Raw genomic sequence first — 21992 nt, forward strand, 5'->3', positions numbered from 1 at the left:
GAACAGTGTGAAAACCCAAACAATTTTAATTGTACTCATAGCACAAAACACGAGCATATTTAATATGATGGGGCAGAGAGTCTCAAATGATTGAGTAGTGCAGAGCTTCTAACGGGAACAGCAAGTAGCTTAGGCATACACAGTTCCTGATGATTGTATTAGTTTTGGTTTAAAGTCTTGACAGATGAAAAGGAAAAAAAACAGCTATTATGGAGGAGTTTCAGTGAGAAGAATATAGCCACTCATTTTGTGATGATGCAGAAGGTGTTCCATATGTTGATTAGGATCCGTGTGCATTTGAAAGTTAAAAAGTAAATCCAGTAGTCACAATTATTATGTATATGGATAGACTGAGGAAAGGACACATTCGGGATCGGTGCAGGAATCAGAAAGGTCTAGATGAACAGGTTCAGACTTAATATTTAAGCAAAGTCCTAAGTGTCTGAATAAAACAGGTAGGATATGTTTTTTGGAGTCTCTGTGTACAATTGGATTCTGAGACTGATAATTAAAACTGATACTGCTTATTGAAAATTTTGAGACTAGCTGAAAGGTGGGACTTTTTAAAAAGTATTGCTGTGCTTCTGCTGGACTTCTGTTTCATTGTGGTTACCTTCAATTATTCCTCTTTAATTACAAGAGCCAGAAATCTCTTCTTAAAAGAGAAATCATGTCTCTTATTACTTGGCTGCTGGAAATGAGGTTTTAGAATCTAAAACAAATATTCATGTAAAAACTGAGAATTTGCTCTGGTTTAGTCATTTGTAGTATTAGCTATGTGTCTTCTTGATGATATTTTTGAATTTTAAGGCTGTCATGAATTAAACAAGTGCTCTAAATTGTTAAAAGTGACAGACATCAGGAAGATGGGGCATAGCCCATCTTGGACACCTGTACTAGTTTAGGCTTTGGAAGAGCAGGCAGTGGGGATGGCTTCCAAGGGCCAGCCTTTCCACTGGGGATAGGAGGGATGGAGACTTAGAGCTTCTGACATCACGTAAGCTCAGGGTCAGTCTCCCCTTAATTTCTCTCCTGTCTCTTGCTTCCCATCATCTCTGAACATATTTTTGTGGTCCTGCCATAATAGCCAGACTACTTTATCCTGCCCTCTGAAGGCTGGAAAATGGGCTTTGAATTGTCACTATTTTACTTGCTGGATACAATGCAGTGAAAACAAAATTCAAAGAGAAAATCAGAAAGAAGAGAAAAAGGAAGTCAGGGTGCTGCATCTTGAGGTGTATCTGGGAAGACTGGGAGGAGAAAGATTTTGCAATTCCAGTTTGTCCCATTTTTGGGTCCTGTGTATTCTTTTACAGAAGAAGGTAGCTGAAGGACCTGTGTCCCTGGATCTGTATTGACCCAGCTGTGGCAAGGGGGCACGGTTAAATAGGAGAGGTAAGGAGGAGCAGAATCAAACTTGGAGTGGTTGTCCTCCAGCCTTGACAAGTGCCAGTGGGTCTGTGTGGGGTAGGACTGCTGGATACAGTGGTGTTACTGCTCATGCAGCATTCAGAAGTCTCAACTCTTCTGTGCTGACAGTTGGGTATTTAGAGGCTGTTGACGAGGAAGCTTCATTCACTGAAATTCCTGCTTCCACTGGATTTTTTTTTTTTAACTTAAATTAGTGCCCTGAGTTTCACCTGGCAAAAAGATTTTGTTTTACTCTATGCTCAACTTCCAACAGAAAAAAACCCCCCTGTTCTGCTATACTAGAGTCAAAAGGGAGCAGGTGGGCAAGTGCTGTGAGTGAGTTATCTGTGGTGTGGGCAGCAGGCTGGGCACTGGAGCACAGAGAGCAGGCGGTTCAAGGTCACTCATGGCCCTTCGTATGGCACATCTGGGAGCTTTAGTCCTTTTCTCTTCTCCAGCATGCAATCCCTTTCTCGCAGCTTGAGCAACAGAGGGACAGAGGCTGTGCTTTTGCAACACACATTAAATGTGGTGTTTAGGCACGGAAAGGTGAGGTGTTGTGTTGGAGGTGACGCTGGCAGACAGTGAGCCCTGCCTCATAGCCAGGACCTTGAGTCGCTGCCTTGCGTTGTCCCTTGAGGGAGAAGAGCAGGATCAAACCTGCTGATGCCACCACACACTTTCATTTCTCTGGTGTCACAGTCAAGGGGTGGACAGGATCCTTCTCCCAAAAGAGAGAGAAAAATTTGGTAGTAACGCACATTGAATCAATAGGGTTACGCTTCTGTAAATGGTGCCTACTTTTAACAAAAATTATTTTGGATGTTTCACTGATCAGATTTTGCTTGTTCTTAACTTTTTTTTTTTATTTGAAGGGAGGTGAGGACATGAACTATGAGTGTCTCAGAAAATTGGGCCACAAGCCCTTACTCTTGTTTGTGCTTGTGAATGAGTGTGTGCACACGTGTGCAACGTGCGTACACAGACTTGGATGTTGTGTATGCACAGGATCTCAATTATTTTGCTGTTTGAATCACAGAGCATGTTGTCTTGATGTACTGTCAGTTTTGGTTTCTGCCCTTTGGAATAAAGTTCAAAATATTAAAGAAATAACACGCAATATACTAGTAGCTAGAATAGTCTTAGAGCCTGAGGGGAAAAAAGGGTGGTGATTAATCTGTTTTACAAATACCCCGGAAAAAAACCCTACAATTGTGCACTTTTAAAAGGGATTCTTCTAAATTTTGTTTCTGAGGTTTTCTCGCTATCCTGGAGAGAAAAGTAGGTCCTGTTTGGGAAGCAGCATGCAAGCTCTACGGTCATGCTCTGACTGAGTGCCAGGGGAATGTGTGGTCCCAGTTGCTCTTTGGAGAATCACCCTGGGCTAAATGGTGAAACAACTACTTCTGAATTAATTATTGATAATCCTTTAACATCAAATGTGAGGGTGTGTTTGGAGTATTGCTTCCCAGTTAAGAGTTGAAATACTTCTAGCAGATGTATTCTTTTTAAATGTTGCTTTTCTGGTCTTACTAGTTTGTTTGGACAGCAGGAAGAGCTGCAGAAGCTGGTGCAGGTTCTGCCCATCCCTGGTTTGGTTCTGGAGGGCCAAGGCAGGAGCTAAGGACACTAACAGATATTTGGAGCCACACAAAAACTTTGGTCAGAATACCAAACTTTGCAGGATTTGGGATGTTGTGCTCCATGGTTTTAGTCCAACAGGGACCAAGCTGGATCTGACTCTAAATACTAATTGATTGAAATACTAAATGAAAAAAACCAGCCACCTCCCATTCCCCAAATCTTTCGGTTTGTACTCTGTGTCAGAAAAAAAAAAGCACTGAGCAGTGCGTGACTGATGCAGGGCAGGCTCAGGATTAATTTAGGATAAACAGGATGCCTGTTGCACTTAATTTAGAAATTCTAAGGCAGAAAATGCTTTTGAGTGCAGCTAACAGCTTCTCATCTGCAAATACCATGATCAAGACAAAGCGAAAGATATTGTGGCAAATTCTGCAGTTCACAGTCCTGACACAGTCAGAACCTCCTATTACAGTGAGGGAGACTTCTGCTTGTATCACGGCTGCCTGGGATGCAGTGTGGCATTAATAAAAATAATACAGTAAATATACAATTTCAAAAGTCCTGCAGGACATGCAGCAAACACCGGTGGTTTGAACTGGGTGAAGTTGTCAAAGGTTGCTTTGCTCTCCAGAGCCTGGCAGTAGCTCCACTGAAATGTGATGCCATTGGTTTTCAGCAAAGGTTTCTTTCTGCAGGGCTGCAAACAGAGATCAGCTGCTACTGTGTATACACAACTAGGGAGCAAATCAAGCAGCACATTTAAGCAGCCTTTTTAACCCTGAGACTTTCCAAGATTTCTTCTTCGTGCAGGAAGTTTCCTTTATATTGTCAGCTGTAGCACTTTGCTCATGTAATGAGATCAGAGCTAGGATCACTGCTGCACAGTAGAAAGACTTCCTTAAGACATTTGTCCTTGAAACTGCACCAAACTCTTGGAAGAACCCAGAACCTGTAAGTATGTATGATATAGGCAACAATAGCACGGTGCAAAGCTGCAATCAACCATTATACGATATCCGATTAGCAGAGCAGGAGGGATTTCTTTTTTTCGGATGTTATGTTACATTCATTTTCAATTTGTTCTAAGGAAACAAATCAATTCGGGCTTCTGATACAGTGACTTTGCAGTAGATGAGCTAGTAGTAATATGTTTGATTTAACTATTTGTTGCTGTTGTGTAGCTTGTGGGACAAATATTGTAGCCATCGAACTGTAAATAACTTTTCTTATGTTTTTAGGCATTTTTAAAGGATTTGGGGGTCCATCTTGCAAATAAGTTTCTGCTCTGCTCTTTGATTTTGGCAACCCCACCCTACGCCAAACTATAAATAACAAGGCAAACGGAATTAGTCCGTATTGTTCTTAGGTGGCAGTAAAATATATTTGTTTGCAGGCTTAATTTAGTCGTTAACAATGTTGCTCTGTTTGGGGTGTTTTTTGTCTTAATTGGATTCTACTCAAGGCTGTCTATTTTGTGTTTTACTATCTTGTCTGTGTCTGTTTAAGTTACTTTGCCGGGACTGCAGTCTGGTTAAACCTGTATTTAAGCACTATTTATATTCCAAGCACATTTCTGGTGAAATAAGTGTTTGAGATTTCTATTTTTTTTTAAAGCCTTGAACAGTATAGTTGTATTAGCAGTGAGCGCCAGAGGAGGCACAACATGGATGAATGTCAGACATAGACCTCATAACCCAAGTCTTCCCTGTGCTGTCTGACCCAAACGTGTCCACTTTGGCAACTGCAACTAATAAATGCCTTGAGCTGCCTTTCAATAAATTTTTCATACACAGCGATACTTCTGTTTATCAGATTAATTTCTCCCAGGTTAGCCTGATTGATAGCTGGATTGTGGTTTCTTAAGAGCTTTCTCCATGAAACCCCACTGAAGAGCTGCATTCCATTTAACCAGTGAATGTAAAAACTGGTAACCATGGATTCAGCCACCACTAACTGTCGAGAGCAATGACTTGTTGTAAACAATACAAATGAGCCAGGATAGCAGAAGCAACCAGACATGAAATTATTTTAATAGAAATTACGGTAAAGGTCATGTGATACTGTATTGGCTTGAATTCAGTGTTAAAGGGAAAGTATTTCGGTTTTTCAGGTTTGATTTAAATGCACATCTCCACTGGCTTCACGTCCGTGTAAGACCTCCAGAAGGGCAAATGAAACAGTTCTTTGGAAAAGCCTCTGCTTAATTGTACGTTGTGACTTAGGCCCTGATCCTGGAAGTGTAGGAAGAGCTACAGTATATGAATAATCAGTGGGGTTATTCCATACTAAAAATTAAGTATGTTTGTAGGATTCAGACCTTTTAAGATAAGTTAATAAGAAAAAGTATATTCTAAGGAAATAATAACCTGTCACTAAGGTAAACAATGGAAATGCAGGTTTTACTGATGGTGTGTGGTTTGACTGGAGATTTTTGTTTGCTTGTTTCAATAATATGAAAAGAAGGTCTCTTTATCCCTTGTTTTTAAATGTATGACTTTTAATTTCTCATCCAATGTGCCTCAAATCCTTTTACTGATTATAGCCTCTCTTTTGGAAAAACTGCTAAACCATGGTGTCAGCTATTATAATATAGCATGATGATAGGCACATGCAGATCGCATGAGCAGTCGTGTGTCTTGTCTCAGGAATTTCCATCCCTACAAAATCTTTGCTGACTCCCAGCTGTCACATGGCTATCACTCACAAATTCTAACCATAACCAAATCCTCCTTGCCCGGGCATGCGCTCACCAAACCTCTCCATGTACCCGCAGATACAGGCACCAATGTCCCTGCTTAAGCACTTTCTCTGCATAAATGGGTCGTTCCTCCAAGCCTGCTACATTCCACTAATGTTTTTCCCTTAATTTTTTTCCTGGGTGCTATTTCCTTGATGTGCCTGTCCTTTGTAAATAGGAACCTAGAATAAGAATAGTAGTCAGTAAGAAATGCAAGCAAAATTAAATTTGTGCATTATTCAATATAGTATTTCAAATCAGTGTGAATTTAAATTCACAAGTTTCATGAGCCCCTAAACTTTGTCAAGAAAATTAACCCTTTCTGTTCCATAGACAGAATACTGTCACCTTGCAGTGTACTGACTTACTGTTTTGTGTATTTATATTGTGTGACATTGTTATAATTTGGGAAAACTAGATTGTGATAGTCCTAGGCTGGAACTTCAATTATTTTTATTTTTCTAGGTTATTTCTGTATTTCATGCGTGTCACATACATCTGTGTTGTTTTACCAGTAATTTTGATTTATATATTTTTCTACCAGAAGTATTTCAAACAATTCTCATCAGTCTCTTACAGCTGACAAGTCTCAGCCAAGTATGGGCTGCCACTAAAATGCATAAATAGATTCAGGATAAATTTTGCTTTCCCTATTCTTCTGAGCCTCCTTGCCAGCCAAGGGGGCAACTGTGTGAGTCGGGAAGTTGAGATTTAGTTTATACATAGATTAACAGCAGGCAAAAATAGACTGACATCTACTGAAAAGACATACTTTTGAGAATTAAAGGAAAAGCATTTAAACAGGAATACTTGGGCGGAGGGGGGGGCAGGAAATGCCAAATTGCAAAATATTTTCTGTTGTTTGACATTGTCCATGTTAAGAGTGTATTGGCGTCCTCCTGTATATCAGACCTGTCAGTATATTAACATTTTACCAAAAGGGAGGAGGTGGCTGGACAGGAAAGATACCACCTTGACTTTGCGTCTTTATCCTGGAAAGAATCCAGAACTGAAAGTAAAATGCAGGTGAAAGCACAGTGAGACTCTAGACCAATATCCAAGGAAATCAGGGAAACCACACTGGCCTCCTTACCATGAGCTGACTACAAAGCATCAGTAATTTCTTCACCCCTTGAAAACCAGGTGAGGGCTTTATCAATCACTGAGCCTGCCAGAGGTTACCACTTTTCAGTCTGGAGGGGATAATGCAGTGTTCAGGAAGGAAGGAGTGCACCATGACTCCATGGACTTCAGTGGCATGGGAGAATGGCCAGGTTTCCTCTGCTTAAAGTATCTTTGGCATCTTTACGATCTGTGACATACATGTGCTTATTCTACTCTCCTGTATCTTGCATTAAATACTGATTTCATAATGCAGAATTTGCAGGAGTTTGTGAGTGAGGTGCCAGGACTCCTTGCCCATCGGCAGATGACAGGAAGAGCTGGGAAGCAGGTCCCTTTGTTTCTCCCATGGTTTATAAAGGTCAGATGCTGGCTGATGGGCAGCTGCAGGAGAATTTTCATTTGAAGCAGAGCTCTGGGAAGATGTATTTGAATCTCCAAAATGGAGACCTCACTGTTTTAATCGTAGAGGGATCTCAGTGACTGCAGTCAGTTAAATGTTGCAGTGCATACCTGGGATCTGGCCGAAATATTTAGCATTAAAAGAATTTATAATCATTAATGATATCTGTTTTGTAATAACAGTACTTTAGAATAGTAACATGAAGTTGTATTTTATTGTTGTAATCCTATTCTACTTTTATGCCAAGATCACTTTTATCAATAAGATAGTTTGTATATGAAAATATCATATTCACAGTCCTTTCAACTAAATTCAAGGGGGGGTAAGTACAGGCACCTTTAAAAAATTAAAAATGGATTTGTGATATAGAGATACAAGGTACAGAGTATGGAGGGTAAACTGTTATCCACATCCACTCACACTTTACTTCATGGTTGAGACAGCCAACAGCACTGCAGGTGAGTGAGAAATAAATCGCTAACTTTTGCCAGCTGGATTCCTGGCTATTAGAAACTGGACTGAAACTACTTAATTCCATGGAGCATGGCAAACCAGTTGGTCACTGAATAACAGAATATTGTGCTTTGAATTATTAACTCTTTGTAAACGTTACAGTGTTTTATACGTTTCTACTCCTTTCTAGTTGTACCTTTTAGCTGGTGTGGGTAAGTGAGGTGTTTTTTTAAGGACTTCTGTAGTCATTTTGAGCATTTCCAAATGTGCTTCTTCCCACGAGCTATTGAAGACCTGTGATTTATGGGTTGTAATGTTCTCCAGGTCAGCATAACTGTCATAGGGTCTAAGGACAGAACTGTGATCTGTATCAGCTGCATTAACTTTCCCTGAACTTTCTGTGACTAGAACGTGTCTTTGATTATTCTGTGTTATTCCGTAGTACAAAATAAGGTTGTTCTCTGTGTAGTTTAGTTTTAACAGAACCAGACTGTCACTGACCATAAGCTTTTGCATGCAGAGACTCTCTCCTTCCTGGCAAGGCTTTAGGCCCAGATCCACAAAAGGATTAGATGCTTTAAGTGGGACTTAAGTGGGATTTAGGCATTGAAAGCCCAAACTGAGATCCTCAATATCCCCACTGAACTGCCACCTAACCTTAGAAGTTGCCTAACCTGTGTGAGTGCCTACGTTTTCAATATCCAGCTTTCCCAGGTGGCCAGAGATCTGCTTTGGATGTTCTCAAGCACTTCCATCCTGACAAGGTTGAGCTTCTCTGCTCCCATCTTTCCCCTCACATCCCAGTGGGCTTCAGAAAGTGCAAACTCTTGTTGCAAAATGGTGGATTTCTGTGTGTGATATCTCTCACTTTCTCCAGCTGTGTCCTTGAAGGAAAGGACCCTCCAGTAGGTTTCTTCCAGGAGCAGCCTGGGAACCTTGAAAAAGGTATCAAAACTAAAAAAAAAAAAAAGAGTATCACTGCTTAAAAATGGAGGTCCTAGAGATGAAATGAGGCTACAGATGAGTGAAGCCTTGGCCTCCTGCCGGCAGCATTGGATTGTTCTTGCTTGGCAATGGCTGCTCCTGAGTTGGTTGGCACAGGAGTGACCATCAGGGCTGAGTCTCCGTGGCTGCAGCACTGAAAGCTGGGTACTGCGATGTGAAATTAGCATTGCTCCCAGAGGTTTCCTTGGAGAATCCAGACCTGGTGTTTCGTAACAGCAGTATTTGGAGGAAGAACTCTTTTCTGTAAGAAGTCACTTAAGGTTTCACCTGACTGTGATACATGGTGGATGTTTTGTTTTTTGAAAGCCAGACTTATTGGGGTGTTCCATGTGCACACCCAGAAATAATAACCACCTTTTTAGGGCTTCAGTCTCAAGCATTTCTGGAGCCGTGGCAGGATTGATAGCTGTCTCGCTCTGCAGAGGCCAAAGCAAATGTCTTGTTAGTAGCAGAGTAAGTGGTCCTGTGCCATCGCTTATTTCTCAGCTGTACTCATGACATTTCATGTGTTCTCAGCCATGTCTGTTGTTTGTTTAAATCCTGCTCAGTTCCTTGATTTATCAGTTTTCTGTAGACTTTTGTTCGAGTAGTCCCAAATGCTATCCTATTTCAAATAGATGCATTCTTATCAGCAAATAGTGTTTCATCAATAGCTTTAACTCTTTCACATAACTGCATATGTCCACTTTGACCTTCTCTTCTTTAAAATACTGATTTTTTAAAATTGGGACAGTATTTAGGGAATAGCTTAAAATTTCTCCTGAATCATTCTGTGTTTTTGTGACAAAGTACCTTTTATCCACATTATTAGATAGGAATATTTTTCTTTTTCTCATATATATATATATATATATATATATATATTTTTTTTTTTTTTTTTTTTTTTTTTTTTTTCTTTTTTCCTCCTGAGAGAGAGGATTCTTCTCAGGGAATCCCTAGTTTTCTAGTTCGTCAAAGATAACCAGACTGCATGCAATCTTAGTATTATTTCTTGCTGCTTTTGATTTATGGACCTGTGTACAATCCTGAAAACAGAAATACAGAATGTAGAACTTATTTGCGTAGAAGTATAGCCTAGAAATTATAAAAGCACAAAAAAGATATATTTGTAAATTTAGAAACTGCAGTTATGAAAAGCCTGTATACAATGAATAACCTCAACATGTAATAACAAGTGCAGTGCGTGTTCCTTAAAAAGCCTAGAAGTGTTTATACACAGGTAGGTAAAATTTGTAGGACTGTCTATGATAATGACACCTTAATAGCTAAGGATATTATTAATGTATTTTTAAAACTGATACAGGGAGATCTGTTATTTTAATGGAGAGTATATGTTGTAAATTAACGTGTAAGTTTCAATCCTCTCACTTAGTGTTTTCAGAATAGCGTGCTTGAATTGTTGTACATTTATTTTGGCACTTCATTGCACCCAAACATTGTGAGCATTAGTTCATCATACATCATGAACATATGACTATTGTATGGAACCAATTTTAGGTATAGGAAGTTCAGCAAGTATTGTGCCTTGGAGGTTGCCAGATCACTTGCATGCTTGCTAAATCCTATGCACAGTGCTTCCGTTTGCTGGGTTACTCATTGAGCTTTTAATAGTCAACTTAATTTTAGTTAAGGTTCAGTTTAGTACCTCTTGCAATTAGTGGAAAATATTGCCAGCATTCATCTGGTAAACCATATTACTTATGAAGGGCACACACGGGGTATGTGTGGAGGTAAAAGATAACAGATCAGTTCTGGTGGATCCCATCGTGACTGGCCTTTGAGGGTAAATTACAGAACATTTTAATCATTGGGGGTAACCTTGCAGAAAATGGAATCTCGAGGTTGCGTGTAGGAGGAAGTTTGCTTCCCTTGAGTCTCCCTTGCTCACCGTTGCTTCCCAACACCGACAGCAGCTCCGTGCATGGGGTCCCTGGCTGCCTGTCAGGCCATGGGCTTCACATCAGTGCCAGTGAGGTGCTGCTCCTGGGATGGGCTTGGAGCCCTCAGAAAAGCAAGGGTTCCTTTTTTGGGGGCAAGCTTTTGGTCCCCGTCTTGCTTGTTTTGCTTTTCCTTTCTGAAAACAACTGAGGTATTGGAGGCAAGACTGCTGCTTGACTCTTCTAAGGCAGTTTTATGGGTTGTTTAATGGGTACAGGTAGAGGACTCCAGGTGAGATTTTTTTGCCCTCATATGAAATGAGATATGATTTCAGCCAGCTTGTTAATGTCCTGAGAAATGAAATAGTGGGGACAATAACCGTAACTAAAGAATAACTTGGAAATAAAGACAAAGGCGCAACAACCAGATGCAGCAAGAGAGTGGTTTTTTTCTTTTTTGCTAAATGAATAGGTTAAAATGGATGCATCTGTCTGATGTTAGTGGAAAATGAAAGCCATGTGTTCCCACAGGATGGACACTTTTAAGGACAGTCAAGAGCAGTGTCTTGCCCTGTCAACGATGCTTATGTCTGATCTGGAATTTCTCAGATCCATAGATACCCAGAATGCATGTCCCTGACAAAATAAGTAGAAATTGTATAATTTCTACTATAATTTCCTTGTGCCAGAGGAGGCACAAGGGCATATGCTGTCTTTATCATAATTGTGTCTCTTGCTCAGAATTAAATGCCACTTACTTCTGAGTGCACGTCCCGATCCAGTCTGTTGGGCTACAAGCCTCTGTCTTGAACCTGTGCTGTGTGTGCAGGGTCCTATCCCAGTTAGAAATTCACTGGTTTAAATAAAGATAATATTTTTTTTTTCCTTGAAACCTAGTGTAGAAAAGTGGAGACTGTTGATAGGTCCCCTGTTGAGTTGAGTGAAGAACAGACAGTGGAGAAGTCTGATTTGTAGAGGGATGTAGGTAAGTGAAGATCTTTGCATGTGAAATCACTCCCTGACTGTATAAAAAAGCATGCAAGATAATGTCTTGGCTTCACTGAGATCAGTGGGAATCAGTCTGGTTATCACTGTAGGTTCTGCACACTCGGGCGCTGCTCTTGCCAGTGACAGAAGCCCCAGCAGAATCCTCACCATCGTGTTAGGTTTGATCTTTACAGGAAAAGTATCACTGCTGGTCATATTGTGGAATAAGAAAATACTGCCAAAGACAGGGGCAGTTTAAAGCTTTCTGTTTTATATTTTGGCCCTGTTATTCTGAGTGATACCAGTATAGAAATTGAAACATTCTTGAGGCTTTTTGCAAAGGAGGGCAGGAATGTTTTCTGTTTCCCCATTTTTTTTCCCAGTTACAGGAAACTGGAGATCAAGGTTTTGGATGGTAACCACAAGAGGCCTTGAAAAAGGAAAAATAGCAGTATCTAGCTTAGAAGAATATTTGTTTGTAAAGTTATGTGGACTCCTCGGCAGAAAGGAGCCATAAGAAATTCCAGGCAGTTATTCCTTGGTGACAGAAGTCTGTATTTAGGCTTCTGTTAGTCTCCTTTATTTATAACAAAACCTTTGAATATCATTTCCAAGATGTTCAACTATCAGAAACGAAGTGATAATGAGGACAGAGGGTAGGTCATGAGTCTGCAAATAAGTGTGAGATGGTGAGCTTAACCTACCAGGAGAAAGAAAAGTCAGTATAGCAACTGCATGAACACTTCAAAGCATGCACCTAGTTTGCTGCACTAACTTAATTATCCGTGCTACAGATATGTTTGACAAACATATCTATAGCCCAGATCCTGTTACTTCTCAGTGGGAAATATCAGAGGGCTTCTGTTTGGTTGCCAGTTGACTGAATCCTTCCTTCTAACTTCTTGCATTAGTCTTTTCAAGGACTTTGCCTACCTCTTTGCTGATCTGATGAACAGAAACTTGCTTCTTTCTGGTTAATGGTAGAAAATATTCTAAGATGGAGAATGATGTGGACTGATGGGATGGGTATAAAATGATTTTTAAGCAAGTCTGATGAGGATGTAATCCTGTTTTAATCAAATACTGCCTCAACCAACCAAAAATAAGCTTTTATCACTCATGCTGAATCAACTGTATTCTGGTGTCAGCACTATTTCTCAGCAAGCATCTTGCTTCCTCTGTGTAATAGTACAGGGTGTTTTTGAGCATCCCAGTGTTGTCAACTTTCTCCACAAAGAGTGTGATGTGAAATGTAAAGAGTCAGGAGTACCCCCAGCTCTTCCATCTCACAGAAACACAAGCCAGTGCCCAGTTCTTTGACACTAAAATGTGGCCTGCTGTTGGGATTTAATAGGCAAAGACCATGGGGAACTTTTCAGCTTTTTAGTCTTTCTGCTTCTGTAAAGTCTGTTACGCACGGAGGTACAGTTTTTAAACGTGGTCATTTTTAATTCCTGTCCCTGGAGTCTGGCTGACAGATTGGGAGTGCGGAGGATGGAAGTGGGCTGAAAAGACGGGCTGAAAACACAGGATGTATACATACATTAAAATGGAGCAAAACAAAAATAAGTAACTTAGGTGAACACAGATGGGATCTGTTTCAGGGCCACTCTTAACACCTGTTTTAGATGGCCTGTGGTGAAAATCATTAGCTCAAAAAGATGCTATTTATATCTTCCCTGAACTGAGTTTACACAAACGTTACCAACAGTTCTAACTGGAGAGAATGGAAATTTTTTTTTTTTTTTTTAATCTGAATAATAATATTTTCACTGCAAATCTTTAAAAAACCCCAACCAAATAAATAAAAAGACCCAACAAATTTGACAAGTGTTTGTTTTGATATGCCATTTGTATTAGCTATGGCCTCTGACAAAAGCCCATAGGCATTGATGTATGCAAAATATAAGTTGTTAAACAAATATTTAAAAATCATCAATGTGGTTTCCTAGGTGTAAATATGAAATCGATCCTCAGCCTTTTGAGGTGTTACTGTGGATTCCCACTTTTGTAGCAAAGACCAGAACTTGTTGACAGAAGCTTTCTGATTTGAGAATGCAGGTTAACATAGGAATGTTTTATCAACTGACTTTGCTCTCCATGCTGATTTTGACAGGTCGTGCTGAAAGTAAGACTTTGAGCTTTCCAAATATTTCTGCTCCATGCTGGCATTTGAATTTTGTTATGAAACACTCCTTCTGTGATAATTTTTGCAAGCTTGTATCTTTTGGAGGAAGGCATTGACTTTTCCCTATTCTTGCAAAACTCTTCATGGTTTTATCTTTGTTTCCTCTATCATAATTTTTTATTTTTTCTTAGTGATTATTAAAGCTACTTTTTCCTTGTATCAAGGTTTTGAGAAGAGGCATTTATTGCTTGATAATTGACTACATTCCTACTGTAACTGAAAGGAGGACTGCATCTTGCATGAAGTATTACTTGCACATGTGGTAGTAGTTGGAGTAACACAGGTGCATGGTAAGCTGTTACTTTTATACACAGAATGTCTGAAACAATTAAAAGCAGTCAGTGCATAGGAAATTAAGGAAAAGCTATTCCTTTAATGCACATATGCGTCTCTCCATGTCAGCTGCAAGAGAATTGTGCTCATACTTGGAGGTAGTGATGCAGTCTAATGGAAAGAGCAAATGCCTAGGAGTAGCTTCCATTTTGGCTCTTCCCAGTCTGCACACCTTTGTAAAGTATTTTGAGATTTCTGGATGATAGAGCTAAATATTACTTAAGCCTGCTTAGTTAGATAGTAGGCTTTAGTCTGTGTTATTTTTGGTTTGTATATTGCATGAAAAGAGTGTGAAAGTGCTAGGAGAGTCTTTTGTTCGTGCATACTGCACTTTCCTTTGGCCTCTCTTTTTCTGGCTTAGTTTTATTGGGCAGTAAAGAATACAGTAGTTACTTGAGCAGTGAGGAGTTGCATAAATAGCAAACATATTGAAACGTGAACAAGAACTGGTTTTTTGGATGCCTCTGGAAGAGTGATGACCCTCTTGGTGTGTTACTCTGGGGAAGTGACAGGTGCATGCTGTCCCGTGATTGTCCATGTAGCTGCACCGTCTTCAGCGTCCAGCAGTGTGCTCCCTATCCTGTTTTGCTAAAAGGCCACTTATCTAAACAGTGACAAGAGATCAAAGGGTAGCTTCAGAGCCCCATAGATGACAGATCTGTATTTATGGCTTTAATAGTTTATGTGCTATCAAAATCATAACCTATAGGGCAGGACTTCCAAACTTCCACCATAATAGAGGGACTTACCCTGCTGTGCGATGTCATGGCTGCAGCAGACTTCTTTTCTGTCTGGACTGTGCACAGAAGACCTGTACAGCAGCTCAGGTAGCACGGGCTGCCCAAATACTCAGTTTGCCCTTCCCTCTGGGATGAGGGCAGCAGGCTGGATTTTTCCGTATCGGCGTGTAATAGCTCACTTAGTACAAGAAACATGCAATGTAGCTGGAGAACCTTGCTCTGAGTACTCATCTGTAACGGCAAGTGAAGATTTCTAAAAGCAGATCAGTAATCTGGAAAAATTGTATGTATTTTGTTAAAGGAAGTCTCTGAGCCACAAATAGATGGATGTTGGGAAGAGTGGTCTGGGGAATTGTCACTATATGCCTGCTCCATGACCTTCACTAAGCATCTGCTGTTTGCCATGGGCCTGGACAAGCCAATCAGCCTAAGTGGCCCTTTGGTTTCACCTGCTGGGGCCATTCTAGGTGCAGCAGGGCACAGGTGACTGTGAATACATCTGTGTGTGTATGTGCAGGGATGGCTGAGTGGGCATTCACTGAGGAGTATACAGCAGTGGGCACATAACTGCAGCACATCATAATCCTTTTTCTGATACTTCGTCTTATTTTCATGCCTTTTTAATGCTCTTGGCTACTTAAAGACCAGCATATTCAACAAGCTCATTTACCCTTTGTTCTTTGTGTGTCTCCTATAGTGATAACCTAAACTCCTGCAATTCTAGCCCTGTGTTTGCAATTCAGTGTGTATGGTTGCCAGAATTCCATGGACTTTCATTATTATTTTTGTTGTTGTTATTGTTATTATTGCTATTATTGTTATTATTGTTTAATTTACTTATTGGTTAGGAAGCTGTAAAAATAAGGCGAGGCTGTGACAAAAAGAGATGGTCTAAAACTGATTCTAAATAAATTGTCTCTTACCACATCAGAAATGGAGACGGGACCCTTGCAGGGTAGTTTTTAATGTCTTACAAAGTGGGGGATAACACTTCCCTTCAGTGTGGAATGTGATCGTTGCCTTTGTGAGTGGCAGAATATGATGTTATCCTGTGGCACTGTGATTTCACCTGGTCATTTTTAAGGGACTGTCCCACCTCTGAAGCCTAGGGGCTTCTGTAAGATACTATTTAGCTAATTCAAACCTTAACTTGTCTCCAAAATGTCCTTGTCTAGAGTTTCTACAAAGTCTATAGAGGCTTGATGCATGATGAATTTTTTTTTTATCAAGCACCTGCTTTCTTTGCCTAGCTCAGTTATGCAGCAAGGTTGTTTTTACAGTATTAAGAAGTGAGCAATATATTCCATATGCCACCAAGCTTTGTAAAGAATCCTGCTGATGACAATTTCACAGCTGCTGAGAAATAGGCCAAGCCTTCCCTATAAAGTGACAGTAAGGAAAAGAATATCTGTTCGTTTCGTATTGGGCCATGCATCCTCCCCAACTTTTTCCCTCTTGAAGGAAAATGTTAGCCCTTCCGAACTATGGAACAACAGATGGTGGCAGAAACCAATTTCTACTGCAAAGCCATTTGGTCAGGAAGTATCAAAAAATGTTTTGGAATTGTGAAAATGAATTCTTGGCTGCAGGGCTACCAGCAGCCTACCAGAAATGAGACATGAAGCAACTGCTTAACAAACCCGAGAGACTGCTTGGCCCTGAGAGAAATGGCTTTGGTCAAACATTTTGGAAATTAAGAACTTTATATAGGTAGGGTCTGGACTTCAGAAACATTCTGAGTAATATGGATGTTATATGGATAAGTTCTTAATTTCTGGTCACTGGTTGCTTGACCAGCTACCAAGAAAGTAGCCTTCAAAGTATGCAGAATGACCTCCAGCTGAGACAAGCTTAATATAGCTCCTCCTGGCCTGGTCAGGTGGAACCTTCCCTTTTGGCTCAGCCGATTTGCTGCCCACAGACCATGAAAGTCCCAGGGATCTGGTAACATACAGGGACACAGAATTAATGCAGAAACAGCTCAGGCTGCCCTACTCACAGGTTGTGTTTAGTAGGTTGTGTGTGTCTGCAAGTTGCTGGATGCAGCAGGTTCCTTTGACGATTCCTGTACCTGACCAAATGCATCTCCTTGGAGAACAGTTTGAGAAAGAGAGTTTGTTTATTTTTTGGAAGTGCATCATAGTTGTCTGTCTCTGCCATTAACTCTCTGAAATAAACAGCAACATGTTTTTTCCCTCAGAATTTCTGTAGTGAGTCTTAGCCACTCCTAAATGCCTTGAGAGAAGTCCCCATACATGCGGAGCATAAAGGATAGCAGCTGAGCCATCTTGTTTTATCTATTCTGTTATAAACGTATACCAAATTGTACGGTAATGTCATGTCACCAGAAACACAGAGCAGATGGAAGTATCTTTCCACATATTGACTCATGCTACTCTGATAAAAGGAATTTGTTTCTCTCCTTCTGTCAAGCCTGCTAGCCTCTGGCAAGGGTTGCAAGCCTCAGCGAGGAGAGCTTTACCAGGAACGTTCAAGTGACCATCTGATTAAAATATACTGTCATTGGCCAGTATAGTTAGCCTGCACCAACAACTGATTGGAGTAACCAGTTCTATTTCTTATGTCTGTGTAAGGTAAATTAAACCAGGTAGTGTTGTTCCAGGTTGAGGAGACCTTGGGGAATTACCCCTTGAGGAAGCAGATATTCGGATTTTATAAGGATCTTTTCAAGGCCGCGGTTTTGGGCCCTTTGGAGACTAATCCCGATAAAGCAAGTGCCAGGTCTCTGAAGTGTACATTATTATAGAAAAGTGACACCCCCTGAACATGGGCTGCAAATGCTGTGTGTTAGCTAGCAAAAATACGATTTGCGAAGCGCCAGGAAAATCCTGACAAGTAAAATAAGGACCGTTGTGCCGTGAGCATCTGAAAAGCAGATACCCTCGTATTTCTGTTTGTGGTGAGTGGTATTTGACTTGATGAGAGCACAGTTCTCAGACTGAAAACACGTGAAGCTGAAGTCAAAAGGGAGTCAGTGTAATCATTAACTGACTCACCTTCTAGATGTGACAAGTAATGAACCATTCTAAACTTGCCTGGAGCTTTCTTTGGGACAGTACCCACAGGGGAAACCCTCTTACGCTCAAGTGAAGCATTATCAAATGGGCCCTCTCTTTTCCCCAAATGCCAGCTCTTTTCTGTCTTGTCTCTAACCACCTGAGGACATATAACTGCTGATCTCAGCATCCCAGCCAACATTTGCATCTCGGGGCTCAAGTACAGGATAGTAAAATCCCCAACACAGCCGTTTTTACAAAAATTGCATGTGTTTTTTGTTTGTTTCTTTTTTTTTTCTTATTAGCCTGCTCCCACAATGGGGAAGTGTTTTAACTGCCCGTGCTGGGATTTTCATGTTAGCAAACCTCTTTAACCAGCATTTGGCTCTTTCCACTTTCTTACTTTGATTTGGATGACTGCCTGAAGCACCTGCTAATGGCCCGAAGCGTTGGAGCTGAAATTTGCAGTTTGTGTCCCACGCTCACTCTGTTTTGTTACCTGCCTTCTGGAGCACCTGCTCCGTGGTCTGGACTCAGGAGCCTGCTTTCTGCCTGCTGACAGCAGCACTCCTCACAACTCTGCCTCTCCTCAGCTTTGTCCTGCACTTTGTCCTGTTCTCTGTAGCCTTGTTTCAGCTTTGCCCGGGTCTTCAAGGTAACATCAAGGTGTCCTGCCTGTTCTAGTGCCTGAGGGAAGAATGGTGTTCCCCCTGGTACTTAGGAGCAAAGGTGATGCCCAAGTAAATTGATGATTGTGGTCATCCTAAAACCTTTGCCCTGGCATTCACCGGCAGAGTTCTTTGGTTTTTAGAAATAGGTTTTATAGGGAAATGGTGAACGAGGCCAGCTGGCTGAAATCAACTTGTAGGTCAGCAGAGGTCAGGAGCCACATGACAATTCAGTGTTCAGGAAACATAGGGAATAATGTGCCCACTTAACAGAGAGGGACCAAAAGAAACTCAGAAGACGTGAGGAACACTCCTCCCTTTCTCCTGCTCCTGCTGCCTTTTGAGGATCTGCATCCTGTTCTAAGAGGTTCCTCCTTATGCCTACACGTAGGGAAGGCTGTGAGAAATAGCTCTTTAGGCTGTGTGAGAAAATCCTCCTCCGTGTAAAGGGGCAGAGCTAATGGAGGATTTCAGGGGTAACAATTTCCAAAAGGGAATTTTCTTTCCATTCTACTTCGGGAAGCTTTTGTTTTTTCTCAGTCTTGGTCTGTGCCAAGGGTATTGTTTGCATGGACCTTCCCTTTCCAAAAAGGTGGTTTTATTTCTGCGTTAGAAGGATGCTGTTAACAGCAACAGAAGAACTCAAGTATTGGTTTCCTGCTGGTCCCCTTGCTGACAGGGTCATCCTCTTCCCAGTGAGCTGTATTCCTTAATACAGCCACACTGTGCCCCCCACCCACCTTCCACATTGGTGCTGTGTGGGGTTTTCCGCAGGAACCATCTCCCTGAGTGCCTGGGCTGCACACTGGGGCTTGTTCATACCAGAGACATCTGCTCTTGCAGAACTGGGCAGGGCAAGGATTGATTTTTTTTTTTTTTTTTTTTTTTCCCTTCTTGCTTTCCTTTGGTTGCCTCAAAATAACCCTAATTAATTTTGTGGAGAGTTTAGTGTGCTCCCATCATGGGATTGCTCTTTGTGCGGATCTCTTGCATGCTATATTTAGGTATGGTTTTTGGAACACCATGTGACCCGAATCAGATAACTTCTGAACTACTAATCATGTCTTTGACACTGACTCCCTCCGTGGCTTTGGGGCATTTTGCAGTTGTTTTCTTACATACAGAATGAAAACAGATATACTCATCTGCCTTGTAAGAGCTTCTGCCAGGGTTGACAAATATTTTAGACATTGGTTTAAACTAAATTTGATTTAATTGTTTTTACTGTAATCTTAGTTTTATTGTTTCTTAGATGTTTACCTTTCTAAAATTATTTGTTACCATCGTAATTTTCCTTAATGGATGCCCCTATTTCGCCATTTTAAAAGAAATTAGTTTTTTTCTATGTTGTAGATGAAAATAGGGCAGAAAGAAAAAAGCTAAATGCCCTCATTTCCTGCCCCACTCAAATTTTCTTCCTATGTTTGCTAGTTGATTGATCCATGGAGATGAAAAGCCTAAAACATTGACCTGAACTATTTCCCCTTGTGCTAGCTACATCCGTTTTTAAACATGGGAAGTTAGTTATCTGCTTGGGTTTTTTCTTGATTTTTCGAGCTGTGAGCCTGACTTGTATCCTGTCCTCTTGCACTGCTCGAGGCCGCTCCAGCCCTGGAGGAAGCTGAGCTCCCTTTGGCTCCACATGCGGCATGGCTGGGGTTTGGAGCCTGTGGTCCTTTTCAAGGCACCATCTCTTTGTTGTTCATGTCCATAATTGCTGCTTTCTGTGTCTTGGGTTCTTCTGAAGGGAGCTGGAGTACTGGCATTTCTTCTGGCTTCACCCTTTTTTGCCCTAGCCCTTTAGGACCTTTTCATAGGCAAATGGATCAGAAGACCTGTTTGGCCTTTCAGTGGTAGGAAAGGAGCTCAGTTTGACCAGGTAGCTGGTCAGATAAAGAAGAGAAAAAATAATGGCAATATTTCCCATCCTTTAGGAAGTAGTGAACAGAGAGGAAGAAGATTCTTCCTAATTTAAGTCAAATTCATTGTCTAATTATAAATAGTAGCTCCCCCCCTCCCCTTTTATAATTCCTTCAGAATTAAATCCTTTGCCCAAATGCTTATTCTTTCCCTGCTACAATGGCAGTAAAAAGCAGAATAATACATAAACTGAAAATTCAGCTTTGAGAAAAAGGCCGATAATGAAATATCTGCCAAAGGCTTTGCAATATGTGTCTGTCAGAGGAAAAAAGCAAACATTCTTATGTTTGAATCTCTGAAATGTAACTGCACCAGACTAGTTGGGTTAAATTTGTTTGAAGATGTATTACGTTCCACGATCAAATGGAAAAAATGGCACCTGTCATCATATTTAGAAAACAGCTGGGTAACATGGCCAAGTGCCATAGTCTCTTTTCACATGGCCTTTATGCTGAAACCATCCAAGCTCCATTCTCAGCAACTGGAGAAACCCTGTGCCTTTAAATGGTTACAGGAACATCTACTTAGGGGCCAGCTCTTATTGCAGCAAAGCCTGCTTCTGATGCTTCTAATTAGCAGTTAATGGATTATACTTTACTTTTATAACCAGCCCAGCAGGCACTCTTCTATAGTATTTTTCAAATATTTTTGGTAGAAGATATATGTAATTGCGCTGCTCTTCATGCTTTCATTTTGAGCATGCAGAAAATATTAGAAATAAAGCACTATCTGAGATTATTTTACCACTCAAATGCTTAAAGTCCGATTATGCATTTCCTAAATGCATTTTCTTTCATCTAATATCTTAGAAAACTGTAATGGGTTAATTGCCTTATCTGATCTAGACTTTGATGCAGAATCTCCTAAATGCATACTTATTGTTAATTAAAATATTTATATACCCAGTGAAAAGCCTGGTTTTTTCGACTTGCAAACACAGCTTGCAATGTGTACATACAATACATACAATATGTATTCATTTAGGAAAAAGTGTTTTTCTAGGTGAGTCCGGTACCTTCAGAAGTTTAGATGGGCTTGTAGAAACTAATGATTTTTATCCTTGCTTGGAATTAACAATGAGGTTAGTAGCATTAAAGGCAATGCTTCATGTGCCTGTGTACCCGTACGTGTGTGGGTATATATGTGTATATATTGTATATACACAGTATCCATAGTGCATATACCAACTTGGGCATGTGAATATAACTCTATGTTTAATAAAGAAGTAAGTTTTCATAGGTTTTTAGTTGGAAGTTTATACTATTTCCCCCTCAAGGAAGTTAATGTGATGTCAGTTTGTAGCAGGAAACCTGGTTTGCTGAGGCTCTCTTAGAACCTGCTCTGTTCACTCAGGCCACACTTCCAGCAGGACAAGGTCTAACATTGGTTAAACTGGAACAGGAGAGGGAGCTCTCACAGCACTAGCCAGGAAAGGGAAGGATGAGGTACCCAAACCTAGGAAAAGAGGGGTAGAGGCCACCAGCTGCAGGTGAGATGCACCATCACTCTGTTCCTAATTACTGTGGTCCCTTCACCAAAGTGGCTTCT

General features: G+C 40.7%; 1 protein-coding gene across 17 annotated transcripts in view; it reads left to right on the forward strand.

Moving 5' to 3' along the window:
• Positions 1 to 21992, forward strand: part of ESRRG (estrogen related receptor gamma) — a 387661-nt gene that overhangs the window by 21342 nt on the left and 344327 nt on the right. For 3 of the 17 annotated variants that reach the window (XM_040060716.2, XM_058420040.1, XM_058420039.1), the window contains exon 1: positions 3725 to 3945. The exons of 12 other annotated variants lie outside the window; for them this stretch is intronic. In XM_040060716.2, coding sequence (XP_039916650.1) covers positions 3848 to 3945 — 98 coding nt within the window. In that variant the 5' untranslated portion in view covers positions 3725 to 3847. Of the gene's footprint in view, positions 1 to 3706; positions 3946 to 21992 lie in introns of those variants that run through there. 2 more of the 17 variants (XM_040060717.2, XM_040060726.2) reach the window with 2 other exon arrangements.

The sequence above is a fragment of the Hirundo rustica genome, chromosome 3, assembly GCF_015227805.2.
Source record: "Hirundo rustica isolate bHirRus1 chromosome 3, bHirRus1.pri.v3, whole genome shotgun sequence".
In the NCBI taxonomy this organism is placed as follows: Eukaryota; Metazoa; Chordata; class Aves; order Passeriformes; family Hirundinidae; genus Hirundo; species Hirundo rustica.